Source organism: Phyllopteryx taeniolatus, chromosome 16 (genome assembly GCF_024500385.1).
Source record: "Phyllopteryx taeniolatus isolate TA_2022b chromosome 16, UOR_Ptae_1.2, whole genome shotgun sequence".
Taxonomy (NCBI): Eukaryota; Metazoa; Chordata; class Actinopteri; order Syngnathiformes; family Syngnathidae; genus Phyllopteryx; species Phyllopteryx taeniolatus.
The window spans coordinates 5,696,536-5,724,362 of record NC_084517.1 but is presented as its reverse complement, the minus strand read 5'-3'; the positions used below and the strand labels follow the sequence as shown (position 1 = coordinate 5,724,362).

General features: G+C 44.6%; 4 protein-coding genes across 9 annotated transcripts; 3 read left to right on the top strand and 1 right to left on the bottom strand.

Annotated features, from left to right (window-relative positions):
* Positions 1–1,917: 1,917 nt before the first annotated feature.
* On the top strand, positions 1,918–10,449 carry LOC133466007 (serine/arginine-rich splicing factor 2-like). Of its 4 annotated transcripts, XR_009784806.1 has the most exons (6): positions 1,918–2,524; positions 4,962–5,240; positions 6,754–6,983; positions 7,084–7,174; positions 7,288–8,219; positions 10,311–10,449. XR_009784806.1 is itself a non-coding variant. In XM_061749262.1 (3 exons), exons 1-2 carry the CDS (start codon positions 2,112–2,114, stop codon positions 5,224–5,226), a joined length of 678 nt encoding a protein of 225 aa, XP_061605246.1. In that variant the 5' UTR covers positions 1,918–2,111; the 3' UTR covers positions 5,227–5,240; positions 6,754–7,259. The 4 variants fall into 4 exon arrangements, 1 of the variants encoding a protein (XP_061605246.1); XR_009784804.1 differs by having other exon boundaries at positions 6,754–7,174; XR_009784805.1 differs by lacking the exons at positions 7,288–8,219; positions 10,311–10,449 and having other exon boundaries at positions 7,084–7,259.
* On the top strand, positions 9,056–12,987 carry LOC133466009 (eukaryotic translation initiation factor 1b). Its single transcript, XM_061749267.1, has 4 exons — positions 9,056–9,286; positions 10,311–10,474; positions 12,374–12,475; positions 12,554–12,987. The coding sequence occupies exons 1-4, from the start codon at positions 9,256–9,258 to the stop codon at positions 12,596–12,598; spliced, it is 342 nt and encodes a 113-aa protein (XP_061605251.1). The 5' UTR covers positions 9,056–9,255; the 3' UTR covers positions 12,599–12,987.
* A 562-nt stretch (positions 12,988–13,549) lies between these two features.
* si:ch211-198p11.6 (uncharacterized) lies at positions 13,550–17,866 on the top strand. Of its 3 annotated transcripts, XM_061749269.1 has the most exons (6): positions 13,604–14,771; positions 14,945–15,005; positions 15,081–15,121; positions 15,226–15,336; positions 15,401–15,538; positions 16,086–17,866. In XM_061749269.1, the coding sequence occupies exons 3-6, from the start codon at positions 15,116–15,118 to the stop codon at positions 16,170–16,172; spliced, it is 342 nt and encodes a 113-aa protein (XP_061605253.1). In that variant the 5' UTR covers positions 13,604–14,771; positions 14,945–15,005; positions 15,081–15,115; the 3' UTR covers positions 16,173–17,866. The 3 variants fall into 3 exon arrangements, 2 of the variants coding, with proteins under 2 accessions (XP_061605253.1, XP_061605252.1); XR_009784807.1 differs by having other exon boundaries at positions 13,550–14,770; positions 14,900–15,005; positions 15,226–15,538; XM_061749268.1 differs by having other exon boundaries at positions 13,636–15,005.
* A 304-nt stretch (positions 17,867–18,170) lies between these two features.
* Positions 18,171–27,752, bottom strand: LOC133466004 (transmembrane protease serine 9-like). Its single transcript, XM_061749259.1, has 11 exons — positions 27,708–27,752; positions 27,461–27,626; positions 24,439–24,459; positions 23,843–24,005; positions 22,326–22,588; positions 21,844–21,989; positions 21,248–21,569; positions 20,785–20,959; positions 19,181–19,431; positions 18,925–19,022; positions 18,171–18,644 (listed from the first exon to the last, which is right to left on the bottom strand). The coding sequence occupies exons 1-11, from the start codon at positions 27,735–27,737 to the stop codon at positions 18,390–18,392; spliced, it is 1,890 nt and encodes a 629-aa protein (XP_061605243.1). The 5' UTR covers positions 27,738–27,752; the 3' UTR covers positions 18,171–18,389.
* Positions 27,753–27,827: the final 75 nt, after the last annotated feature.

The following is a 27,827-nucleotide window of genomic DNA, read 5'->3' as shown; positions in this document are numbered from 1 at the left end:
GGGGCATTCAAGAACAGTCACGGAGTTGTTCTGAAGCCACTCCTTCGTTATTTTTAGCTGTATGCTTAGGGTCATTGTCTTGTTGGAAGGTGAAGCCCAGTCTGAGATTCTGAGCACTCCGGAGAAGGTTTTCGTCCAGAATATCTCTGTACTTGGCCGCATTCATCTTTCCTTCGATTGCAACCAGTCGTCTGTCCCTGCAGCTGAAGAACACCCCAACGTGATGCTGCCACCACCGTGCTTCACTGTTGGGACTATATTGGACAGGTGATGAGCAGTGCCTGGTTTTCTCCACTCATGCCACTTGGAATTAAGGCCAAAAAGTTCTATCTTGGTTCCATATCAGACCAGAGAATCTTATTTCTCACCATCTTGGAGTCCTTCAGGTGTTTTTTTTAGCAAATTGCATGCAGGCTTTCATGTGTTTTGCACTGAGGAGAGGCTTCCGTCAGGCCACTCTGACTCTAAAGCCCCGACTGTTGGAGGGCTGCAGTGATGGTTGATTTTCGAGAACTTTCTTCCATCTCCTGACTGCATATGAGATTGTGATCTGCAATGAAAGCAGGGAGCAGGTGGAGGAACAGTTAGAAAGATGGAGGCATGCACTGGAAAGCAGAGGAATGAAGATTAGCCAAAGTAAGACAGAATATATGTGCATGAATGAGAGGGGTGGTGGGGGAAGAGTGAGGGTTCAGGGGGAAGAGATGGCAAGGGTGGAGGACTTGAAATACTTGGGGTCAACCGTCCAGAGCAATGGTGAGTGTGGTCAGGAAGTGAAGAAACGGGTCCAAGCAGGTTGGAACGGGTGGAGGACGGTGTCAGGTGTGTTATGTGACAGAAGAGTTTCTGCTAGGATGAAGGGCAAAGTTTATAAAACAGTGGTGAGGCCAGCCATGATGGACGGATTTGAGACAGTGGCACTGAAGAGAAAACAGGAAGCAGAGCTGGAGGTGGCGGAAATGAAGATGTTGAGGTTCGCTCTCGGAGTGACCAGGTTGGATACAATTAGAAATGAGCTTATCAGAGGGACAGCCAAGGTTAGATGTTTTGGAGACAAAGTTAGAGAGAGCAGACTTGGACGGTTTGGACACGTCCAGAGGAGAAATAGTGAGTTTATTGGTAGCACGATGATGAGGATGGAGCTGCCAGGCAATAGAGCTAGAGGAAGACCAAAGAGAAGGTTGATGGACGCCGTGAGGGAAGACATGAGGGCAGTTGGTGTTGGAGAGGAGGATGCAGGAGATAGGCAACAGCACTTCTCACCCTGCCTCTCGCCCGAAGATAGCAGGGATAGGCTCCAGCACGCCCGTGACCCTTGTGAGGATAAGCAGTACAGAAAGTAAATACATGAATAAATAAATAAATATCATGGAAAGTATTTGGATGGATTTTAGCCGCCTGTTTCTTCCCATGAGTGCCCAATTCCCTCTGCTCGATCCCAATAAATATCGGGCATACTTTGACAATGCCGTTTATGCAGTCATCGAACCAACAGATAAAAGGTTAAAAGGCTTTCAATACAAGCATTATAAAGTTGACATAAAACAGTATCACAGGCACAAACAAAAAAAGAGTTGAGCTTTCGTAATAAGTGGTTGTCGTTTTGTGACTGCGTCTGTGTTCAAGTCAAACAAACTTGGAATCAAACACAGTGCCAAAGTACTCGTATGATTCATCACGCTCAACTTCTTGATCATGATTAATGCTTGCATTTGGTGTTTAAAAACGTTACGGCACAAAAGTTGATCATATGCATATACATTGGCCTATCTTTCTATCCGTCTGTCCGTCCGTCCATCCAGCCATCCAGCCATCCATCCATCTGCCCATATATGCCGCTCCTGAGCATAGGTGGCAGTGTTGCCTCATGTGAATTTGGCTACGATGCACTACCGGAAAAAGAAGTTGAAGGCGAAGAAGAAAGGCACTCGAGGGCGGCAGAAGCCATTTTGTATCGAGCGTTGTTGGAAGAAAAAAGTGAGAACATCGTGTTCGAAAAGAATCGTCTGAACCCTTTTACATATATAATTCCAAGCGAGAAGGTGAGCTCGGCGGCGTGCTGTGTGAAAACTGTTTGTTTTTTCGAAAGAAGGCGAGCACTCGTCGTCATCATGAGTTACGGAAGGCCTCCGCCCGACGTCGACGGCATGACTTCTCTCAAAGTGGACAACCTGACGTACCGAACCACACCGGAGACCCTTCGGCACGTATTCGAGAAGTATGGCCGCGTCGGGGACGTGTACATCCCGCGAGACCGCTATTCCAAAGACAGCCGCGGGTTCGCTTTCGTCCGCTTCCACGACAAGCGCGACGCCGAGGACGCCATGGACGCCATGGACGGCGCCCTCCTGGACGGACGCGAGCTGCGGGTGCAGATGGCCCGCTATGGACGACCCCCGGATTCGCATTACGGCGGTGGCGGACGGCGAGGAAGTGGCGGTGGTGGTGGTGGAGGAGGAGGTGGAGGAGGTGGAGGAGGAGGGCCGCCCAGGAGGTATGGTGGCTCTAGTCGCCGAAGCAGAAGGTAAGAAAAATGGAACCCGCCGAGACGCTTTGTCTGGGAAAGCACGTTGGTCCCTCAGCGGAAGACGACGGGAGTGCTTTTGTTAGCACATTTACTTTGATCAAATATTCGTCACGGTCAAGTAGTTAAAACGCGAATGGTCCGAAAAAAACCGAGAGCAACTTGGTTTTGTTTTTTGTATAATGTGTGGACACCAAAGTAGCGTGTATCAACCACAAGGTTGTAAAATTACGGAAAATATTCAATGTTGCAAATATTTGATTTATAAGTTCCATTAATGTATTAAGCCACTGTAATTATTATGGTTGTTCATAACCACTTTTATTCAGACTGATACCAGTATGAGTATTCACTTAAGTACTCACCAATACCAGTACTGAGTAATAATACCGCTAGTACTTTGAATACATACAATTTTAATTAACACAACAAAAAATTTCTTGCAGAGCCGATCGATGTCGTCATTGATCGGATCGGCGAATTATGACCAGAAAACTGATCGGATGATCCGCATAAAATGCTAATTGTCAGCCAATACTGATCATGCCGATTAGATCGGTGTAAAGTCTACTTTCTGATGTACATGAGTCACCGTTGTGTCAAACAGCCAGAGTGTAGTGCCAACAACAGGTGAAGAGGACTTCATTGATGTCAGATTTATTTGCCTTAAGTATTGGTGGTATACGAAATGGGGGGCACAAGCCAGTGCAAACTGTCGGCCGGTCCCAAGCCCGGATAAATGCAGACGGTTGCGTCAGGAAAGGCATCCGGCTTAAAACTTTGCCAAACAAATATGAACGTTCATCCAAAGAATTCCATACCGGATCGGTCGTGGACCGGGTTAACACCGCCCTCAAACTGCAGTGCGTCGGTGGAAATTCAGCTACTGTGGGTAAAGACAAAGATGAGGTGGAAAGCAGGTTCTTCATCAGAAAGAGAAGAGGAAAACACAGAGCCTAGAACTGAATGTGGGGACTATGACAGGAAATTATGATGAGGGCATATGATGACATGTATGCCAGGTTGGACACTAAAGAAGGAGAAAAAGATCTATACAGGTTGGCCAGACAGTGGGATAGAGATGGGAAGGATGTGCAGCAGGTTAGGGTGATTAAGGGTAGAGATGGAAATACGTTTATTGGTGCCAGTAGTGTGCCAGATAGATGGAAAGAATACTTTGAGGAGTTGATGAATGAGGAAACTGAGAGAGAAGGGAGCGTAGAAGAGGCAAGTGTGGTGGACCAGGTAGTGGCAATGATTAGTAAGGGGGAAGTTAGGCATTAAAGAGCATGAAAAATGGAAAGGCAGTGGGTCCTGATGACATTCCTGTGGAGGTATGGAAGCATCTAGGTGAGGTGGCTGTGGAGTTTTTGACCAGCTTGTTCAACAGAATTCTACTGGGGGAGAAGATGCCTGAGGAATGGAGGAAAAGTGTGCTGGTGCCCATTTTTAAAAACTGGGGGAACTATCGAGGAATAAAGTTGATGAGCCACATAATGAAGTTATGGGAAAGTGTAGTGGAGGCTAGACTCAGGACAGAAGTGAGTATTTGCGAGCAAACTGTATGGTTTCATGCCTAAAAAGAGTACCACAGATGCATTATTTGCCTTGAGGATGTTGATGGAAAAGTACAGAGAAGGTCAGAAGGAGCTACATTGTGTTTTTGTAGATCTAGAGAAAGCTGATAACAGAGTACCCAGAGAGGAGTGTGGTCAGGAGGTGAAGAAATGGGTCCAAGCAGGTTGGAACGGGTGGAGGAAGGTATCAGGTGTGTTATGTGACAGAATAGTCTCTGCTAGGATGAAGGGCAAATTTTATAAAACAGTGGTGAGGCCAGCCATGATGTACGGATTAGAGACCGTGGCACTGAAGAGACAACAGGAAGCAGAGCTGGAAGTGGCGGAAATGAAGATGTTGAGGTTCGCTCTCGGAGAGACCAGGTTGGATACAATTAGAAATGAGCTCATCAGAGGGACAGCCAAGGTTCGATGTTTTGGAGACCAAGTTAGAGAGCAGACTTCGATGGTTCGGACACGTCCGTAGGGGAGAGAGTGAGTATATTGGTAGAATGTTGATGAGGATGGAGCTGCCAGGCAAGAGATCTAGAGGAAGACCAAAGAGAAGGTTGATGGATGTTGTGAGGGAAGACATGAGGGCAGTTGGTGTTTGAGAGGATGATGCAGGAGATAGGCTTACATGGAAAAGGATGACGCGCTGTGGCGACCCCTAAAGGGACAAGCCCAAAGATACATTGAAATAGCACCAGTATCTGTTCAATAACATAACTGATAATTGTACTCGTCCAGCCCTAATAATTATGCCAACATTTCCCCAGCTTAACTTTACCGAAAACGTTGCACCCCTTTGCAGTCCTACTCAATAAGAACTTATGTGATTGTGCCTAAAAAGTCGACATATTTGAACAATGTTCCCGCAGCCCTCGACCCCGAAGACGCAGCCGATCTCGCAGCAGGTCCCGCTCTCGCTCCCGAAGCAGATCCCGTTACAGCCGCTCCCGCTCCAGGTCCTACTCCAGATCCAAGTCCCGCTCCCCCAGGAACAAGAAGCCCAACGCCAAGTCCAGGTCCCGGTCCCGCTCTAGGTCCGCCAGCCGTTCTGCCTCCCCTCCAAAAAGAGGCTCTGGGTCCAGATCTAAAAGCCCACCTAAGTCGCCCGCCAGGAACGGAGGAGAATCGCCCTAGTTGTCAGCAACAAGGTGAGGTATTTATCTTGAATAGCTACAAATGCAACATTAACAATGATCACACTTAAGGGGTTTCCCAATCCGACCTTTGAGGTTGGATATCAGTCCGATGTCAGGAAAAAAATTAGATCGGACTGGATCTAAAATCTCAGATTTTACCACTCTTATCCAAGCAGTCAATTCTATCCAACAGCGCCCGGATGGGATGCAGAGCCCATGTGATCGGTACAGTACAAGCACCTAAAACCTCACAAATCTATTTATTTTTTAATTTAACTGCCCCAACATTGTCAATAAAAATATGCCATGGATGCATTGCCACATGTGGCGAAACCAAATGATGTTCCCAGCAGATACTGACCTAAAAAAAAATAACTGAATTGAATTTGAATTGTTGTTTTTGCACTTTTAAAGTTAAACTTTTAAATTATTGATTGAGGTTACTTTTATGGTTTTCAAATATTTTTTTTGTTTATACTGTTCAATTGTAGAATGTGCTTATGTTTAAGTTAAGCAGTGGTAATGTTGCAATTTAAATATATGTTTTGTTGGTTTTATTAAAGTTATTTGTCAGGGTGTTCTCATTTTTTTAATACAATTTTAGTACATCCCTGTTTAAAGTTAGTTTATGTAACCAATTGGTTAATAATAAATGGGTAAAGCGCTTAGTGTTGTTGTTTTTTGTGTAAAAAGCGTTCTCAAATAAAGTTTGATTGATTGATAGATAATTTTAAATTTTCAGCCATAGGTTCTTCAATTTCAGTTTTTGGTTTTGGTCAAGCATTTTCATTTCGGTGCATCACAACTAATAAGTTTAAAAAAAAAAAACAACAGCAACAACATCAACACGTTACCTTAGTTCACTGTGTAGCTCGTCCAGGCCGCCTTGCTGTCTATCCCGAGGTACTGTGTTACGCCACCAGCACATTTGCAGTATTTGCATACCACTTCATTTTGCCCTTTTTGGTTTATAGTGATTCCAAACCATGGACATCCTCGGTCTACAGCCGCTGCATTCCAGCAGTGGTCCTAAGTTCCCAACCGTAGATATGAAGAGTAGCTGTGCGTTCGTAAATTCAATCTGATGCTCTTAACTCGATGCTGAGAGTGCACACAAACATGGTTCCAGTTGAGTTCTGATGCACAAATTTGGGGTCTACCATTTTTTTTGCGGATTGTGAGTCGACTTTTATTCCCAGCCCTAAATTGGAGTTTGTTGGTTGCACTATGGCATGCCTTTACTTTGGAATAGTACAAGAGGTAGTGATTTGATTGTGAGTCGCTACTGATTCGTTACTGTCAATGCCAATAGCGATTAGGGATTTCAGACGGTGAGTCTGAGCTGTAATATATGAGTATACTGTGTTAGGAGCTTGGGCATAAAATGATTTGAACTGGTAAGTCAAGGTACGACTGTTTAAGTATCTATTTCGCTATCTATTAATTTATCATTAAACATGCTCTCGTTGTCGTTTAACTAGTTAAACTCGAGTAGTCCTAACCTTTTGACTCGTTCTGTCTTCAGGTGAAACACGGATGATGAGGTTCCTGGACAAGAAGTTGCTTGATCCTGAAGGTTGTCCTCACAGCTTCTGCGTCTTTTTTTTTGCTTCTTTTTTTCCCTTTTTTTCTTCTTTTTGGTTTCACCCCTTCGCTCTCAAGCGATCGGGCCAGTATTGCAAGGAACGTTTACTGTTCTGAGGTTTCTAGCAGTCTGTCCACTTGCTGTCCTTTCTGGACTCCGAAGCATTCAGAGTTAGTGTGATTTAATACATTTAAAGCTTAATAATGTTATAGTCTGCTGTTATCGTCATGAGCTTTTTTTATTTTCAATATTTTGTCTTTTGTGCACTAGGCGCAGTTGTGTAGCAGGTGTTGCTAAGGTGTTGCTGTGTGTTGCTGGTGTGTTGCTGTGTCCAGAACGCTGCAGTATTCTTCCCTCAGCGGTACGCTCGCAACAGACCCCTCTTGCACAATCAACTTTTGTTTCTTCTTTTTTTCATGTGACTTTCATTAAAGATTTTCTCAACATTGTCTTTTTTTTTATGACATGTTTTAGGTTTTTTAGTTGCACCAACTGGAGCTGTGCTGCGGCAACCTGGAAGCTCTGCAGAGCCGTTTTGGTCAACTTAAACTATTGTATTACACACAAGCTTAAACATCCATCACTTAAAGCTTATTGCGGTATTTTGGAAATGAAAATGAGCACTCAACAGTATAGAAACAGATGTGTGTATACAATACCCAGAAAAAGTTGGATATAACTCATTTGGGACGAACTTAAAATGCATTGTAACCTTTATAGGTGAACTTAGTTTGAATCAGATTTGAACCCCTAACCACTCTTCTATCGTGCTACCACAAGAGATGAGCAATAGACTAAATTTAAGCGTAAGTTAGGTATAATGTAGTTTTTGAAATTTTTATTATTTTTTTTTTTGTAGTGATTTGATGTCAGATTATTTATTTATTTTTTTAATGGCTGCATGGCCATCCATCCATTTTTCTACACCACGTACCCTGTTGAGGGTTGCTGGAGCCTATCCCAGGTGACTTTAGGCAAGAGGTGGCGTTACACCCTGGAATGGTCGCCAGTCAATCACGGTGCATAGAAAGAACCACTACACCGTTTTTGTTTAAAGGCTGACCAAAACACAAACGCTGTCCTACACTTTCAACCTAAATTGTAATATTTGTTCCATGAGATTTCACAATTTTTTTTTCTCCATTGCGGGCAAGCGATATCGACCATTTAATGGTTATAATTGATAGTAAGGAGGTTTCTTTCAGGGGCCAGAAAAGTGATTGACTATTGCTGACCTAAACTGAAATCATGGCAAAAACTTGTTGGGGTTATGCAGCCAGATTTATCCCAAAAGGTGTTGTTTTCGTCAACGTAAATTGTTGCACAGAGAAGACTGCAAGACTTAGTCGCAACTTCTGAAGGGCCAGACTGGGTTCACGGGGTTTGTGGAAGCCACATTCTCAAAGGTACAGTATGTCTTAATGCTTGGGTTGTCTTTGAATTTACTCCAATTAATGGATAGCCTGCTAGTAGCTCTTACAGCACGCTACCCATTTCAGCATCCAAGGAGCACATCAATGCCATTAATCCAAGTAACAGAAAAATCAAGTTAGCCATTCCCTCAATGATCAAGTTAACTTTGTCTGGTTTATTTTTTATGGACTTTTATGGAAAGCTAAATTATGACCGGTATTCCATCTCCCAGTTTATCTCAACCATCTTTGACTGACAAATTCATCAAAGATCACTTCAGCTTTTGTCTGACTTGGAGAATGCTGTAAAATGTAAGACTACTAAGCAAATTTATGTGATGATCGAGTATGTGATGATCTCATATAAGCTAAATATATACAGAGTAATAGTTTTGCGCTAAACCAAAAATGTTGTGTAATTCCATAAAGGTTATGAAGAAAACAGAAAAGCCATAGAAACCACCCACATTCTAGACTGGAGAATATTGCGAAACAGTTCCCGAGACAAGTCATATATGACGCATTGCCTTCCAGCGAGCTCATAATGGCAAAAAGACGTGACGCAGTTTCGGGGCAAACAGTAAAATGAACAATATCAGCTCTACATTTTTCCATGAAATAATATACAGGTTTAAGTTTGTGCTGAATTTGAACGGAAACCTAATTATGCTGGTAATCACCAAACTTTGGTCCAAGGTATATGTTGTTAGCAACGTCAGCCTGTGCCTGAAGCGAGATCGGAGCTGAGTCGCTCCTCTGATTCGTCAGCTTTAACGTCACGTTACAGGCATGCTGACGTAAGGGCGGGCGGGGCTATAAGGCTTGTTTTTCTTGCCATCCTCCATCTCAGCGACTCCATTTTGAGAGAGCTTGTGTGGCACCACTGAGCCCAGAAGCCGAGCCCAGCCCAGCCTAGCCTGTCGTCGTCCCTTGTCTAGGCCCGAACGCTAGCACGACCCAAACCCACTCAGCCGACTAACGAACGCTCGCTAACCAAGTTACTATCCGAAAGGAAAGCAAATCTTATCGTATGTCCGCTATTCAGAACCTCCAAACTTTTGGTGAGTATTTGTCAGCGACAGGAGGGTGGGGGAAGGGCGACAGCTAGCACCGCTAATGGTAACTGGTTTTTTTTCTTGCCGCATATAAACTGACAACGTTATTTTCCCTAGAAGATTAGGTTCGGGTAGATGGTTACGAATTAGTTGGTGAAAAGTATTAGTGGCCCATAGAGGGTTAGCAGTTTAGCCGGCCCGAGCCGCCATTTGGCCTCCTCCTGGAGGCCGCTGTTAGCTTCTTCTTGGCGTTCGCTAATTCCACTCGATGTGCTTCGGCATCGGACATAAACTTTTTTTTTTTTTTAATCGTCGCTCTGTCTTAGTGTTCGAAATCACGACGCGGATGTTCTACGTGGCTGAATAATAATTTATCGGCGCTGCGCAAAAGCGAAAGTGTGTCCGGTGTTGGAGAAAAACCTGCGACCAGGAAAAAAAAAAATCCTACCAGGAGGCTACCTCGGCCGTGGCCTGCCACAGCGAATGAGAAGAATAATGGCTACATCAACACTTGCGTTAAAAGTGTGAACTACATTTTGTCAACTTAGGTGCCGATATCGTTTGAGGTGTTATAACCCGCCGTGTCTGAATTAATAGATGATTAAATGTGGATACCGAAGCCCATCTGTCAATCAATCTTTAAACTTATCACGGTTAGTAATTGATTAATGCCGAAACGCAGGCTGATAAACTACATCCCCCCCCCCCCCTCCCCGGTTTGACAAATTCATAAAGTAGTTTACACTTAACTCGTTGATGCCAAGTATTCGTTTGCTTCTCAACTCTCAAATACCGGCCTTGCCGACGTTGCCTTCTGGTTGCAGACTTTCTCTTAACGCCGGTGTGCTGCAAGTGCTAAAAGATAATCTTGAGTAAACTGTTTTGGGAATGCATGCGCACACGCTGCAATCTGACCTTTCAGCCAGGACTCTCGAATCGTGGGATTTGTATGATCCTGTAAAGGTCAACTGTGAGTGAGATTGGCTTATTGTTTTTCTATTTATACTTTGTTGCCCTTTGTCCCCCTCAGACCCCTTTGCTGATGCAACTAAGGGTGATGACTGCCTCCCAACTGGGAAAGAAGACTACATCCACATAAGAATCCAACAGCGGAACGGCAGGAAGACCCTCACTACTGTCCAGGGCATTGCTGCAGAGTATGACAAGAAGAAGCTAGTTAAGACCTTCAAGAAGGTTTGCTTGCCACTTAGCACACAGTTGTTGGTTTGGATTAAATGTGACTTCTTACACACCACCCTTACAAGGAAATGAAATGCAGATTGCATTGAACCAGAGGTCATTAAATAGCATAGGGGTTCTCAAAACCTATAACACCAAGTACCACCATAATGACAAAAAATTAAATCAGTGTAGTGAGCAAATCATCCAAAACAAGACAGCTGTGGTTTTCTTCCTATGGAGTATGTTAGTTATTGTCAGCCACTGTGACATAATGGACATTTTGAACATTGGCAATTTAATGTAGGAAATTAAAAGATATGATTGATTAAAATGGAAATTAGGTTTGAATTGTAACTACCTGTTTGAAAAACTTAAATGCAGATGTATTCCAGTTTAATACAACTGCACTGGACTCAACAAATGTTCATTCTGCATTAGAAAAAAAATATATATTTAAGCCTCTAACACGAGGGAAAGGATTTATTCCTCCTTTCAAGTATATTTAATGTTATTGTATGCCACTGTAACATGGTCTGTTTGAGCATTTTACAACACTTGAGAATTTTTTAACATTTTTTTTTTAAACATGTTGGTTTTAAATTTTCCTTTAAATGTTTGAAAATGGGAAAAGTAAATGTACTTCAAAGTTAATACAACTAAACTATATGTGACGGTATCCTTTGTAAAATTCTGCACATTTAGAAAATTTAATTCATTGATCCTTTCACTCGCCACTCGATGGGTCGGTTGTACCACTAATGGTATCACACTTTGAATCACAAAAATAGAATATTTTATATGCAATAGTTGGGGGAGGGGTGTTAGTATTAATGGTACTTTTTATATAGTAATAATTGGGCTTTACACAATCACAACTTTTTGGGGCCCATTACTGATCCGGTCACAAGATGGAGCAATGTGTCTATTTACATGACTTGTTCATTTATTGGATATACTTGTGTACTGTATACTGAGTATCTTCAAGTATTCTTTCGCACTTTAGACAAAAGTTAAATATCAGTGACCTCTAGGGGGCATTCAATGATTGGCCACTGACTTAAGTTTAGGTCAAATCAACATTACAACATGACAGAAATAATTGGTGCTCACTTACTGTAATTAAATGACATACTTGCGCTAACTTTCTCACTGTCCCGGCTATATGGACGGGTGTTGTCCGGTTTGTTTGGCATTCCCCCCCCACACGCTGCGTTGCTTGAACGTGGCATGCCCCTCCTCGTGTGCATTCTTCATGTGCCCGATCAAATGTTGTTTAAGCATTTAGATGACGTTCCCCACAATGAACTTCAGTTGTGCACAGACTGCAAACAACTTGCGTGCTCTCTGAGACGGTGCAAAATTGTCCCACAGAGATGTTTTTTCACTGATTGAAGATTGAAAAAAATAATAATTTAATTGACTGTCCGTTACAGTAATACGCCACAGGGCTAAAAATAAACTTAGCTTTTGGGTTCATACGCGATGGTGACGAGGAGTAAATGTTTTTTACAGAGCCGATCGATGGCGGCGTTGATCTGGTCGGCGACTTATGCCATGAAGGCTGATCTGCAGAAAATGCTAATTATCGTCCGATGCCGATCAAACTGATCAGATCGGTGTAGTCTAGTAATAATAATAATAGTAGTGACCCAAGCTATCAGCAGTGCATGGGGACTGAGCACTTCCACAAATAGTGAAAATCTGAGTAATTGAGATCCGACAATGTGGCAGCAAAGCATTAGACGAAGCACTTCAACTCTCTTTTGAATATAGTTCAAAGAGTACAAAATGGGAGTTTTTCTGAAATTCTGTAAATGTTTAGGAGTTTAATGGTAATCAGAAGTGCATAAGCAGTATGTAAATGTCCATGTGACTATTGTGTTTACTGATGTTTGCTGCTTGCCCCAACAGAAGTTTGCTTGCAATGGGACTGTGATCGAGCACCCGGAGTATGGTGAAGTGATCCAACTTCAGGGAGATCAACGCAAGCATATTTGCCAGTTCCTCATTGACGTGAGTCTCCTCGAATGGCCACGTCGGCGCATTTGTTGACAGTCAAAGGTCACGCTGGGCGTCCTCCCTTTGTTGCAGATTGACCTGGCCAAGGAGGAGCAGCTCAAAGTCCATGGTTTTTAGACGCTACCGGCAGCCCCCGGAAGACCATCAGCCCTCCTCCCTGCCTCTCCCATGTGCTGCTGTTGCTCTCCCTTCCTCCCACCAGCCCCCCTTGTGCTCCAAACCAGCTCCTGCTAGCTAAGGTGAACAACCTGTTCTAACATGGGACTGTGTACCACCACCACCACCACTGCTGCCCTCCGCCACCTGGGGGCAGACTCGCTGCTGCGTAGACTCACCGAAGCTCCACATGACATCCGGGATGAATGGTGACAAAGTCTACGCACGCACTTCCTCCTTCCCTTGGGTTATTTCCTTTTTAGGTCTCTGTGCCACGATGAGGAGGCACTATTCATGTAACTTTTTTTGTTTTGTACTTTAAAGTGTTTCAATAAAATGATGCGTCTCCACATGCTTTTGAGTGGTGTTGGGTGGGCAGTAATGTTTCCAATAACAGCTGGAAAGAGGATTTGAGGGTAAATGGAAGGTAGAGTGAGAAGGGTTTCTCGATGGAATGGCTTTGCAGTCATTTGTCTTCAGGCTCATGTTCCCTCCAGATGATGTAGTTCATAACTGCTGCTGACTGACAGTGGAATGTGTCCTTAAGAGCTTGCGTGGTAGCGTTCCAGAAGGGAAAACAAATCCGAAGCAATTCTAACGCCTTGTGGCAGCACATTTTCTTTCGCTTTGTTTCCTCTGATGCCGCTATTATGAAACTTTAAATACCACAGCAAGAAAATGCTTAGCTCTCCATGCACCGACTGCAAAGTATAACATAATATGCCTGTTTGTCAAAATAGAAGTATTCATCATACATATTAAAATAAATAATGGTTCATTTAAAATTTATTGCACATAAAAGTAAAAAAAAAAATTGTACTTTAAGTGATTACATTTGTTGTACTTGCAGGTTAGGGCTGAACAGCAACCAGAAAGTACTGTACTTGGAAAAAGGGATCTTGTTTTTATTTGTTTTTTTATTGTGACCCTTTCCTGTTCAGCTGCACGTCCTTGCCAAATGGTGGCTCTGTACGCCTTTTGTGCTAGAACAGTTTTGCTGTGCAACGGGGGAGTTCTGAAATACTCTGCTTAGTTTTACACTTTTTAAGTCTGTTTATTGAAAATGCAGCCAGCCAGAAAAGGGGACAGGCAAGGGGAATAAGAGTCAGTCTAGATATTTGAGCACAAGTAACATTACAACAGTCAAATTGGGTTCTTTCTTGTGGATATGGGGGCCACCTGGTGAGGACATGCAACAACTAACCAAGAGAGAACAGGACAGGATGTGGCAAATGAGCAAGGCAGTGCTACTGATGAGTGGTTCGGTGGGATTCTTTCTTTAGCGTCTACACCTCTAAGCACCTGCGAGTTGATATGTTAGTACAGGGTGGGCCCGGGCCCGGCCCCGGCCCCTTCACCCACAAGTGGGGCCAAGCCAGCGAGCCTGTCCAGCAGGGCACCCAACCACGAGGATGCCACCCACCCCTCCCCCCCAGGACGCAGGGAGGTACCCAGCCCGACCGAAGCGCCCCGAACAGTCCCAAAGGGAGGGGCACAGGCACCGGGCCACCGCCCCTCACGCCCACTACATATTAACTTGATCGTTAGTCATGAAAGTGGCAAACAAGTGTATACCTGTACAGGTTTCAGAGCAGTTTGGAGTCAACGTTCGCACATAACAGATGAGGCCATGTTTTAAGTGCTTTCAATTCTCGTAAATTGGCAAACGTACGCCGTGACGTCATTTCCCGTTCGCCTTTTCTGAGCCTTCTTGCGAGCCGTCGGTCGCCACGGCAACGCTGCCGATGGCCGCCAAGGAGCGAACTCCCTTCTCCGTCTGTCGTGTTCGTGTCCAGCGTTAAACGCGGCTCACTTCTTTCTTTGGATCCGTTTTTCCGAACACTAGAGCCGCGTCCTAAAATGGCGCCGAAGCTCCCTTTTACCTCCTGCTAGTGTGAAACAACAACAACAACAACAACAACAACAAAAGTGATGCTTACATAAAGACGTCGGAGCTGTCCCTTAACCGAGTTTTGTGTTCAAATGGCGACAGTGGCGCGTCACAGCGGACAGCAAGTGGATCCACGACGACGACGACGAAGAAGAAGACAATAGATGGACGTGAGCCCAGAAGAAGAAACACAACAAGAGGCGCAACAACATCTCTCTTTTTATGCTGACCTCTGACACCAGGTGAGCATACTGGAGATAATGGCGACCATTAGCGTGCTACTCACAAGAGCGCCCCGCTGCCAGCACGTCATTTGTCTTTGCTGGGTTTCGAGGTCATTGTGTATTTCTGTGAACTTCTTGGCTTCTGAGCTCAAATGGATGAGTGACAGCAGGTCTGAGTGGCGTCCGTACCGGCCCAGGGGCTTCCTCCCAACGCTCACCTGACGTCAGAGGACACGAGCGATCACGACAAACGGTAAACGCAAGCTTACGGGAGAAGCCCGAGCGAGTGACGTCAGATGATGACGATGCTCTGTTCTGTTTCCTGCAGACATCCTGCACGTGTGACCTTCATGGTGGCGGAGAATGAGCGTAAGGAAAAACTGAGAGCAGTCATAGCTTTAATCTGATAACACATACAAATGAGACTGGGTGAGTTGATGTCAAGTCCCTCTGCTTGTTGTCTTCCCGCTCAGGTTGTTCCTGTTTTTGGATTGGCCGTGCCCCTGCCCGCCATCATTATGATGGGCGTCACACTCTACATGCTCGTCCTGGCCCTCGTCCTCTGGATACGATTCTGCCTCAAGGTCTGTGCCGGCCACTCGCAAACAAAGCGAGCGAGATATTGAGATGCACCCACCTGTGTTAAAGGAGCGCTGCTCGCTGGCGTGCGAGTCGTGCTGTCCGAGCTTCTCCGTGTGGGATCGCTGTTTCAGACTGGCGCAGTCGTGCGACTGCCGGCCGCCAACGCTGCGCTCGTGTCTGACGGGTATCGGCTCGGCACCCTCGGTGAGACACCGCGCAAAACACGACGGGTCGTTTGACTGAAATTGTCCAATTCCTCTCTTGATTTCCTGATTATATTTTGTGTTTAGTCAAAAGAAGACATTTGCAAGCATCTGCCGGTACTTTGGAAATCAACGATCAATATGTTTGCCTATTTTCCGACATGTTAGGACCAAAAAAGTAACGGAATCATAATTCATGTGCATTTTCTGCTCTGTCAACTTGAAATGATAGCAATTAAAAATGTTGTTCAATCCAATTCATCAAAAGAATAATGGACAGAATAATTATTCCAATATGTGTTAGTTGCAGCCCTAATATAATGTCAGCTGGGATAGGCTCCAGCACCCCCCACGGCCCCACTCAGGATAAGCGGTATGGCAAATGAATGAATTTTAATTTGTGTTAGGATTATGAGGGGGGGGGGGGTCCTTGTAAGAACATCAGTGGACCCAAAAAGTTGAGAACCCCTTTTTCCACACACACACACGCACGCGCACTCTCACGCATTAACCTGACTCAGAACAGTAACTGTCATTTGTGTTTGCAGGTTTCCAAGTGGGATTGCGCGTGCACGTGTCAGCCCCCAGACTGCGAGTCGTGCAACTGTCTGTGCTTCGAGATCCGCATCAAGTAGTCCTGCACCGCTCTCCAGACACGCAACCATTTTGAAAGACTATCATTTAACACAGCTGGACTCAACACATGTCAAAGAACATTCAAAGCAAGTGGACTGAATGCATTTAACATCATTTCCAAGTGTATTCAACATTAATGGACTGAAGTGAACCTGGAGCAGAACACTTGTTCTCGAACATTGAACCAAACACGACTCTGCAAAAGACACATGCGTGTCAATGTGCCATCTTGCTGTTTCTCTTTTGAGTGTGACAACATTCTTGAGCACACGAAGTCCCATTGAAGGCCTCACAATGGTGCCATTTAGTTTGTTTTATTACAACCCCAATTCCAATCAAGTTGGGACGTTGTGTTAAACATAAATAAAAACAGAATACAATGATTTGCAAATCATGGTCAACCTATATTTAATTGAATACACCACAAAGACAAGATATGTAATGTTCAAACTGATCAACTTGATTGCTTTTAGCAAACAATCATGAACTTAGAATTTTATGGCTGCAACACGTTCCAAAAAAGCTGGTGAACAGGCTCATTGGGAACAGGTGGGTGCCGTGATTGGTTCCCTGAATTGCTCAGTCATTCACAAGCAAAGATGGGCCGAGGTTCACCTCTTTGTGAACAAGTGCGTGAGAAAATAGCCCAACAGTTTAAGGACAATGTTACTCAACGTACAATTGCAAGGAATTTAGGGATTTCATCATCCAATGTCCATAATATCATCAAAAGATTCAGAGAATCTGGAGAAATCACTGCATGTAAGCAGCAAGGCCGAAAACCGACATCGAATGCCCGTGACCTTCGATCCCTCAGGCGGCACTGCATCAAAAACCGACATCGATGTGTAAAGGATATCACCACGTGGGCTCAGGAACACTTCAGAAAACCAATGTCAGTAAATACAGTTCGGCGCTACATCCGTAAGTGCAACTTGAAAAACTCTACTATGCAAAGCAAAAGCCATTTATCAACAACACCCAGAAACGCCGCCGGCTTCTCTGGGCCCGAGCACATCAAAGATGGACTGACGCAAAGTGGAAAAGTGTTCTGTGGTCCGTCGAGTCCACAGTTCAAATTGTTTTTTGGAAATTGTGGACGACGTGTCCTCCGGGCCAAAGAGGACAAGAACCATCCGGACTGTTATGGACGCAAAGTTGAAAAGCCAGCATCTGTGGGGCTCTGTTAGTGCCAATGGCATGGGTAACTTACACATCTGTGAAGGCACCATTAATGCTGAAAGGTACATACAGGTTTTGGAGAAACATACGCTGCCATCCAAGCATCGTCTTTTTCATGGACGCCCCGGGCTTATTGCAGCAAGACAATGCCAAACCACATTGTGCACGTGTTACAACAGCGTGGCTTTGTAGTAAAAGAGTGCGGGTACTAGACTGGCCAGTCCAGACCTGTCTCCCATTGAAAATGTGTGCCGCATTATGAAGCGTAAAAACGGAGACCCCGGACAGTTGAACAGCTGAAGCAAGAATGGGAAAGAATTCCACCTACAAAGCTTCAACAATTAGTGTCTTCAGTTTCCAAATGTTTATTGAATGTTGTTCAAAGAAAAGGTGATGTAACACCGTGGTAAACATGAGCCTGTCGCTGTTTTTTGGGAACGTGTTGCAGCCGTAAAATTCTAAGTTGATGATTATTTGCTAAAAACAATCAAGTTTATTAGTCTGAACATTACATATCTTGTCTTTGTAGTGTATTCAATTCAATATAGGTTGAACATGATTTTCAAATCATTGTATTCTGTTTTTATTGAACACAATGTCTCAACTTCATTGGAATTGGGGTTGTAGACACCTGTAGCACATTTGACTCATTACAAATCCCAAAAGTTTGTATTTTTTTTTTACACTTTATAAACAAACCCTTAAATGTTGAAAAGTGTGACTTTCTGTTTGACCTGATAAGTGTTCTGTCTCAATGCAGATCTTTTTGTGTGTGACACAGCTGACAACCGACATGAACCAGGCCAGCCATACACTTTGAAATTGTTGAACATTCACGTTCATTTATTAAGGATAGTATTTACACAAATACATGTTTTGACCCAAAACCTTTTTGTCAAGAGGAAGCCCTTATTTTCACATTATCTGGAAAGGACGAAATATTTTTTTCAAAGCTTGCTTGGTGTCAGGAGAATTAAAGGTTAAAGGTTAAAAGAACAACTTTCACATTGACTTTGGGACATTTGCTGTTTCATTCAGTGGCACAGCACCATCAGGATGGGGTGCAGGCCCATGCCGAACAACAGCAGCTGGCTGAGGAAGAGCGGCGGAGGAGCGCTGGAGATGGTGGGGGACAAGAAGTCCCCCACTTCGCGCATCAGGAAGCTTCTGAAGCGAGTGAGTGGAGGGAAAACCGTCAGATTATCCGCCCGGCTGGCGTCGGTCGACAGCACCGCCGTCTGGTACCAGGAGTCGCCCAGCTTGCACATCAATGGACCGCCGCTGTCTTCCTGCGCAGACGCAAGTCACAAGACAGGAAGTCACAAAACACACACAGGCGGGACAGTCAACTTGGCGTTTGTTCACCTTTCACACACAAATTGTGTGCAAATTGATACAGATGTTGTACGTGCTGATCATTAGAAGCGTTCAGAGAAGTAGTAGCAACAATTGCTTTGAACAAGCACCAAAACTGCATGGAAAGTTGGGGCCTCGCGCTTTTAACACTCGCAATTTGAAATGCTCGCTCAGGTGTGCGGCGTGTTAAAGCGGTCAAGCGGTGAGGGTCACCTGGTCCAGTGGCAGAAGTTGCGTACAAATGTTGTCAGCGGTCGACGCGTTCCCACAGTCCAGCAGCGAAGTCTGGACCTCCTGCAAGGCCTGCTCCTCTACAGCGTCAAAGAGGGACAAGATGATGGTGAGAAAATGCCAAGGAGCGGCGTCACAATGGCGACCGATCCGCACGTGCGCACGCTCGCCTACTTGCGATTTGCCGCTAAGCTAAGGTACTTCCTGTAAACATTAAAGACAAAAGTAGCGGATGCACCTCCTCCTCGGCCCGCGCTCCATCCGGCGGCCCAGCAGGTGGACCCGGCGGCGAAGGTCTGCCCGCTCTCTATGCAGATGGGCTGAATGAAGGCGGAGAGCGGCGGCGGGCTGGCGAGCTGCAGGATTGCCACATTTGGACCGGACTCCGTGCTGGTCGCGATGCTGATCACGCTCGCCGCCACCTCGAAGCTGTTGGAGCCATTCTGCCTCAAGCGACCGAGGAAGACGGTCCACTCCGGCGCAGTGGACCTGCGCAGGACAAGCCCGACTTGAGCATACGATACGGCCATAGCGATCCGTCAGAGGTGGGAGTTAACGCTCCTGACGGGAGACCCTCACAATACGTTTGGGCCCGCCAGGTCGGACCGGTATCTTCAACCTCCGTGAGACCCAACATACCACCAAGTCGTGATTGATTAACGATTAGCGCATGTATGAACACCCGCTATGCAGAGGCGGCTAGGAACGCGCTACATTTACTCAAGTCACATTTTGGGTACTCGTTCGAGTTCTTTTTACTTTTACACGACTATTTATGTTAGGAAAAAAATGGGTGCTTTTACTCCGTTACAATAATCTACATGGCCCTCGCTACTTTCATTTATCAATAATTGCTCGCGCAATCTATTTTTAGACTTTTGTTTTCGATTTCCGCACGGGGCGCCGTTGCTCCAATCCACCGTGATTACCACAGTGACACAGTTTGACGCAAGTTCATCAATCAAACGACACGAGAAAGTCACACGTTCCGCACAAAGTCGTCTTCTTCACCGAAGTGACTCGTGTTTACATTACAACATGCAGCGTCGTTTTGTCACTGTCCAAACTTGAACATTTCAGCCCACTTCTAACTTGAGAAAACACCTTTGGGAAGTCGGAGATGTTTTTGGCTGTGCATATGGCAACGTTAGCACTAGCGACATTAGCTGTTCGCACTGTTATGGTCACAAGCAACTGCATCTCCGGAGTGCGTTCTGCTCGCTCTGTGTCTTTGTAAAACAGGTAAAAGACAGAACATCTCTTGCAATGGTGAGCTGGCCAATCGCATTCCAGTTTACTTTCACCTCCCTTGTCAAAAAGATTGACTCGTACAAATTCTAGGTCACATTAATGGCGGAAAACGTTTTGAAGTGATTGATCAAAAACCTGGCATTTGAACAGGGGTGTGTATACTTTTTATATCCACTGCAGCCTTTTGGAATCTGCTTGGCGAGCAGTTTAACATTTAGCATACGACCGTTTCTTGGAGCTGACTTTGCCTTCATTTGTTATTTCACGCATTTTATTTGATAAAGATTTAATTTCTTATGTTTTCGATTAAGTGATACTGTTCAGCAATATCTGAATGTGCACATTCCTATTTTATTTTATTTTATTTGCCGCTTATGCTCTGTTTTTTCACCGAGTACTTTCTTACTCAAGTAATTATTAGGAGGTAAAAAGTTTTACTTTGACTTGAGTACATTTTTTTTTGGAGTCGCCAAAAGGTCTGCGATGAAATCGACGTGTTCCATTTCACCGCGACTTCCTAGTCCCCAGGCGAATCCAGGAAACGTTGCCGGTGCCGCATTAGAACATTCGTGTGCTGACTCGATGCCTCACCGCGTGACGCATTGTGCGCTAGTAAGCACGGCGTCCTCAGCCACCAGCGTGCCGCCACATACGTGTGCCCCCCTCGAGTGCAGGCTGACCACCCAGGGCCAAGAGCCTGCCCGAGCCGATGCCGATCCGGAGCCCGACAGGCGCCCGTTCAAAGGAGCGCGTCCGCACAACACCGCTGCGGGAAACAAATGGCAGAGGGACACCGATTGCAATTTTGACACTCTTTGGAAACATCGTGACAAAGTACATTTTGTAAAATCAATTGACAGTCTTCCAACACAATTACGTTGTTTTCAATTTAATCAATGAAACTTCTGTACTATTTTTTTTATAAACAGACAATTTTTCGACAAAGCTAATGTACTTTTTTTACACGGCAACAACAATTTAGGTTTCAGGTAACGTACTTTGTAAACATTCAATTTGGAGTTTTGTAAACAAAGCGGTGGGCGGCGCTGCTCACGTGGGCGCGTGCTGGTGATGGTGGGCGGCGAGGTCCCGCTGGTGGGCGGCGAGGTCCCACTGGTGGGCGGCGCGGTCCCACCGGTGGGCGGCGGGTTGCCACAGTTAACCACCGAGTCCGGGTCAACGCCCGCGGATGTGAAGGTGACGAAGCCTGGCAGGTTGTCGTTGCCCACGAGGCCGCTGATCCAATCCTGGTACCGGGAGACCCGTGCGTAGACGCCCGGAAACTCCGGCTGGGCGCAACCTTGTCCGAAGCTGACCACCCCGCTCTGGACCCACACGGACCCTTGTTTGCTCACCATGGGACCACCTGAATCACCCTGTAAAACACGCCAGTCTCCTTTTTTTGCGGAACCACTTTTGCTTTTGTGTCATCATTGAGAGACACCAATCCAGTGACAAATCCACCGGGAAAGTTTCAAAGCCACCTAATAGCCGCCTTCACTCCCTGCTCCCTGCTCCCTAAGAACTATACAACCATTTGTAGTGCAGTTATATCGCATCATATCAAAATCCCTACGTATGGCTGGCATTGTGCAAATGAACTTGTCTTGCTTTTGTGTGTATTGAAAAGCATGAAAGCGCTCAAGTCACCTGACAGGCGTCCTTTCCACCCTCTCTCAGGCCCGCACAAATCATGTTGGCGGTGATTCTCAACCCCGTGTAGTCGCAATTGCACTGGCGGTTTCCGACCACAGGAACCTCCACCTCCATCAGGTCCTGGGGGGGTGGTAGAGGAACTGCACGTGCACACAAACAGCAACTCGATTTGAGGGTTTGCCATCGATTTGAAACACGGAAACATCCGTGACCATTTAAGCTTTTCCACCGACATTACGGTTTTCGGAAACATCGAAGATCTTTTACAGGTTTTGTGAACATCAGCAGACATACTGCAGACAGTTTGCAGTTCTCAATACTTGTGTAAACATCAGACAATTTGACAAAACAATCAGACAAAACCATAGTGTGTGTTTTTGCAAACAAAAGTATTCAGGGACCCTAAGGTACTTTTTGTAAAAAGAAAATTCAGACAACTTTCATGTACTTTTGATTAAGTATGAAAGGCAACCGACCTCCCGAGCCGATGGTGCCCCACCCGGTGACCCAGCTGGCGATTCCGGTGAAGAAGGAGCTCGGGGCGGCGGCCAGGCAGGCGGGCCGGACGAAGTTGTTGAAGGTGACGGGCAAGGAAAGCTTCAACAGGACCACGTCGTTGTCGAAGGTGGCGGGGTTGTAGTCGGGATGGAGGATGGTCTCGGTGACCCTGCGGCTTACCTCGTTGGGATTGGAACCCTGCTGGCGCTGTCGACCCAAAAACGCAGTGACAGATCTCGACCTGCGCACACACACACACACACACACACACACCGTGACATTATGGGCCTGCAAAAAAAGTCGATCTACTCCTCCATTGACAGCAATGTTCATTTGAATGCCTATAGAAAAGGAACATACAGTATGCATGTGTTCTCAGATAGCTATCTCGCTATATGTTAGCATAGCAACTGTTACCATGTTAGCATTTGAGCTCTTCTATTTGGAAATAGTACCCAATCGCAGGCGCAATGTAAAATCACTTTGCCTCAGTGCGTTCGCTACTCAGGTTGTTAGCTTGATATATGCTATCTTAGTCACTGTTAGCATGTTAGCATTATGTCATTACTCTTAATTTTGCTTATGTTATTATTGTTTTTATGTTATCATGATTTTGTTTTGAAAAGCAGCTAATCCGATTGTTGGGACAGAATCATTTCCACGCTGCTCCCGGCCACCGAGGGTCATTCTCGCACCGTACTTTGGGTAGGATGCTATCAGCTGGGATGCTCATGTAGTTTTGGGCTGGGTTGGTGATGAACAAAAAAAAAGGGATTTTTGTAATATATATAATATAGTTCTATATGCCGCTGATGGTGTAGCGGTCCACTCGCTTGACTTTGGTGACGGTGCGAATGTGAGTGCGAACGGTCGTCCGTGTCTATATGTGCCCTGCGACTGACCGGCGACCGGTTCAGGGCGTAGGCCGCCTTTCGCCCGAAGTCAGCTGGGATAGGCTCCGGCGCCCCGCGACCCTAACCGGGATGCTGAAAGTGGATGGATGGATGGATAGTTCTATATTTTAAAATAAATAACTGTGTCTTTTTGAAAACAAAAAGCGTCATGTTACAAGAATAAAGTTCGATTTTGGAAATTCAGTTAAGATTTGACTTTCTTCCCTTGTCAAATTCTTTCTTCAATAGCATAATATCACAACTTTATATTGGGGGGAAAAGATTACATCTTTTTATTAGAAAAAAAATTTCATAACATTTCCATTTTTTTCAAAAATATGAATTTGTTATTGTAATGTTAACATTTATCTGAAAAATAAGAAATTTTTTGTTAATGTTAACATTTATCTGAAAAATAATAATTTTTTTGTTAATGTTAACATTTATCTGAAAAATAGTACATTATGGGGTCCACGCACATGGTAGATTATGGATTATGAGGTCCTCTTGGAAAAAAAACCCAAAATATTCTGGACGGCAACATTTTGAGGATGCAGTTGCGCGCGTGTGTGTGCGTGCGTGCGCGTGTGCGCGTTTCTGACCTTGTAAAGCAGTGCGCAGCCGACAGCACCCACTCGCTGTTGATGAGCGAGCCCCCGCAGAAGTGACTCCCGGAGCTGTGCAGGCTCACCTGCCAGGGCCACGCACCCGGCGGGGCCGCCTGACCCCCCACAATACGGCTGTTGAGCGGGGGCTGCCCGCACACTGAAAATACACGCACACGCAAACAAACGTTTGTGCTCAAGGCCCACATTAGATTTCTCCAATAAACACACACGGGCCTGCTTTAGTTTGAGATTAAAAGTTCAAATGTGTCAAATAATTTCTTCTAAAAAGAGAATTCATTCTTTATATTAAGCAACAACTATTGAATAAATATACACGTAAATGTTTTTATTTTACTCATCTTTTATTTGAATAGTTATGATAAATACTGTAACTGATCATTTGACACATGATTACAAAAAACAAATTAAGAAGGGATACATTCGTCAATTATTTGAGAAACGAATACAAATTTCAAAAGTCAATACTCACATTTTATTTGAACAATTTTCGGGAAAATGGCTAAAATAAGTTGTATGTACAGTATCAAATTGACGTTTGCAAAAAGTGGGAAAGGAAGGCGAGGACTCACCATCTAGTTGCGCTCCACACTCTGCAGAGGAAAAAGGCAAAAGCAACCAAAATGTCATTCAAACATTTTCACATTTCAAAAGCTGCACTTTATCTTAGCTAACTCATTTATCCATCAATCACGCGATCAAATGTGAAACTCGTTGACAATAATATCCATTGCGGGTTAAATTACATGAATTATAAATGTGTTATTACTTGATTGAAAGGTCAGCAAACAGCAAAATGAATCTTTACGAACGCAAACAAATTCTTCCGGTAATATTTTGTTGCCGTTAGGCATTTCTCTTTCGAGTATATTTGAACACCCAAAATTCAGCACTCATCGTTTGAGTTATTAAAAAAACCGCTCAACTAAGCGACTGTTTCTGACTTCCGACTTCTTTGCATCTGTGTTGCATGGAGTCCACCAAAACCTGCGTCAAAGCCAAGCTATTAGAAGACATGTAGTACTCCTTTCATGTTTTGATTGGAATCCCATTGTTCAGTGTTGTGTACATGAAATGTGCAAATGAACGCAATGCCAAGAATGCTAACCAACAAGAAAATGGAGAATGGAAATCAAGATAATGAGCGATAAGAGGAAGTCCAAATGTTTAGAGCTGGAAATCTCGGTGTTGTCATCTTTAATCGTCTTAGCTTCCGCGTCTCGCCGTCCGACTGGTTTTGACTGTGACGTTTTGGAGATTTTGTGTCAGCTACTTGGCAAAACAATGCGTTGGGAAACATTCGGCATTGCTTACTCCTGAATCACTACAGTCTAGAAATGAAACGATTATATTCATTTACTCCCTTATGACCATATTGGGATTTTTTTGGGTGGAGGAACGATCTCGGTCCACTTTATAACGGATGCGGCTATTTTGGATAAAGTCCTTCATTAAGTTAGCGCCCCAGCGAAATTCCGGAAAAATCAGCCCCTGAGACCAGTTTGACTGAGCAACATGACATTTTGTGGACAAAATGTTTTCCTGCATCCTATCTTGACAGGATGCAGGGGAAAAAGTCTTATGGATCCATGTCCCACTATGAACAGAAAGTCAGCTATTTTGGTTGGTTAGGGCCAAATTTCTTCAGTCGCGGCCCCTGGAAAGTAAACAAACAAAACAATCAGCTCATGACACCACTTTGACGGATCGACATGAAATTGGGTGGACACGTCTATCGTGACAGGACGCACGCCAAAGTCTCAAGGACCCGTGTCTGAATATCAACAGGAAGTCAGCCCTTTTGGTTGGAAGGACCCATTTTGGCCAAATTCCTACTGGAACACCCTTCCCGAAAGTTAGGGGGAAAACAGCCCCTGACACCAGTTTGACTGTTCAACATGAAATTGGGTTGACAGGATGCACCAAAAAAAAAATCTCAAGACTCCTGACTAAACGTGAACAGCAAGTTGGGCATTTTGGTTGGAAGCGGCTGTTTTGGCTAAATTTCCTCAATAGTGCTCCGCGGAAAGAAGACTGACTACGTTTGGAGCAGCCAGGCTAAGCGACATGGCTACATGACGGCCATGTTGGCGGGGGCAACGTTCCCATTAACGGCAATGCATTGACATTCCAAATAATTATGAGCTAATTATGAACCGATTTTTACGAGCTTTGCGTCGCCATAGGCGCGCAGCTTAAAAGGAGTGTGTTGGAGATACGGGGCGACTCGAGTCCCATGACTTGACTCGAGTCGGCTCAAGTTGCTAGTTTGATGACTTGCGCCTTGCTTGCCAAATACTTCAGAAAGACTTGACTGAAGACTTGGTATCCAAGACACTTGACTTGACAAGTCATGTCGTTGTGAGTTGGAAATCTTTATTTTAATTGAGACAGTTTGCCTTTTTTTTTTTTTTTTTGGAAAGTAAGAAATCGCTTTTTTGGGGGGGGGTCATTCACGGCAACCTGGCAATTTTGTCCTCTTAAGAAGCGCAGGGGCTACAAGGCTGTCATCACAATGTACACACCATAGTTTGTTTAAACAATAAATGTCAGTTATATTGAGTTTGAAATACAATTCAGTGCAATAAATTCAATCATAATCATAATCTCAGTTGTTGTTCATTGAACTTTTATAAGGCGTGAATACTTTTTTGTTGGTGTGACGATTTGTGAAGAAAGCTTTTCTTGACTTAGGACTTCCTTGAGACTTGAAGGTTATGACTTGATAGTTGCACACAGGTGTGACGATCCGTTCTCTCTACTACCTATTGTTCATATCTATGACCGGAATAGAACAATAAGCGGTGAAAGCCTCCACGCGACTCAGGGCCAGTTCTTGAGGGGGCTGGTAGAAATGTTAACGGGCATCATGTGACAGCTCATATATCAATGTTGAATTTGAAATAAGCCACCTTTTTCCAATTCCAAAGGGTTCTGTGAATGCGTGTTTGTAACTTCCAACAAAGTTAAGAACCACTGGCGGTGCGTGTATTATAATGACTTTGCGGCACAAATGAGTGTATCGTAGCCTATAAGTAGCATTTTGTGCACACATTATAATTCTATATCAGAATATTTACCCCCAATATCATGTCTGGGGTCCAAATGTACATTTTTTTTTTTTACATGTTGTCTATTGCATTGCATATGAGGTTCGTTTTTGATATTTTCAGTACTCACTATAGTTTACGCCACAAAAAAATGCTTACTGTTCATGTCAAATATCCAAAATATCCAAATGAGTTCTAAGGGTTACAAAAGGTTCGTTTTATAAATCCAATCCATTCCTCTTTTGCTGTTGCTCAACATTTAACGAACCTTTATGGAGTCTCTGGCTCCATTTGAACCCCTGACCTCTGACCTCTGACCTCTGAATTGCGAGACACGTGTGCTAACCACTGGACCAAATATCTATATCTGGACAAACAAATTTTGGGACTATAATACTGCACGGTTCCTGATTTTCAGCGATTTCAGTTCGTCCATCCATAAATAAGCATGACAGCTGGGAAAAATGACAAAAAGAAACGCCTGTATGAAAAATGTCCATTTCTGACTTAAAAAAAAAAAAAGAGCAACGACAAAATGTCTGACCTGCGATTAGCAGCAGTAGCAGCATTGTGCTCGTCCACGTCGACACGTCCATGGCAGCGGCGGCAGCGCGGTGATGCTCGACAACCTCCGCGACTGCCAATAAACTCCACGCGCACGACACGCCGATTTCACCTACCGCGCTTGTGCACTGGCCACGCCCACAAACCTACAGTACAGATAACAATAACAATAAAGTAGATAGTGACAGCAAGACAGACATCTGTTTGTTTTTGAGAAGGCAAACAACCAAGAGGAAGAAAAAGTTGATTGGTGGCATTCTTGAACTTCAACGTGCAAGTTGGCTTTCGAAAAACTTGGAAGAATGTCACTTCTGGTTTGGCTCCTAGCTGAAATATGTGTGTTCATC

What these genes read in the sequence shown, in the direction of transcription:
- si:ch211-198p11.6 (XM_061749269.1), top strand. An exon ending in GGATACGATTCTGCCTCAAG is followed by an intron (nt 15,337 to 15,400) that starts GTCTGTGCCGGC and finishes CCTGTGTTAAAG; the next exon opens with GAGCGCTGCTCGCTGGCGTG. An exon ending in GTATCGGCTCGGCACCCTCG is followed by an intron (nt 15,539 to 16,085) that starts GTGAGACACCGC and finishes TTGTGTTTGCAG; the next exon opens with GTTTCCAAGTGGGATTGCGC.
- LOC133466009 (XM_061749267.1), top strand. Translation starts at nt 9,256, where the DNA reads ATGTCCGCTATTCAGAACCTCCAAACTTTTG. An exon ending in TCAGAACCTCCAAACTTTTG is followed by an intron (nt 9,287 to 10,310) that starts GTGAGTATTTGT and finishes TGTCCCCCTCAG; the next exon opens with ACCCCTTTGCTGATGCAACT. An exon ending in TTTGCCAGTTCCTCATTGAC is followed by an intron (nt 12,476 to 12,553) that starts GTGAGTCTCCTC and finishes CCTTTGTTGCAG; the next exon opens with ATTGACCTGGCCAAGGAGGA.
- LOC133466007 (XM_061749262.1), top strand. Translation starts at nt 2,112, where the DNA reads ATGAGTTACGGAAGGCCTCCGCCCGACGTCGACGGCATGACTTCTCTC. An exon ending in TCTAGTCGCCGAAGCAGAAG is followed by an intron (nt 2,525 to 4,961) that starts GTAAGAAAAATG and finishes ATGTTCCCGCAG; the next exon opens with CCCTCGACCCCGAAGACGCA.
- LOC133466004 (XM_061749259.1), bottom strand. Translation starts at nt 27,737, where the DNA reads ATGCCACCAATCAACTTTTTCTTCCTCTTG. An exon ending in GTGTGGAGCGCAACTAGATG is followed by an intron (nt 24,006 to 24,438) that starts GTGAGTCCTCGC and finishes GTGTATTTTCAG; the next exon opens with TGTGCGGGCAGCCCCCGCTC. An exon ending in AGCGCACAATGCGTCACGCG is followed by an intron (nt 19,432 to 20,784) that starts GTGAGGCATCGA and finishes TGTCCTGCGCAG; the next exon opens with GTCCACTGCGCCGGAGTGGA.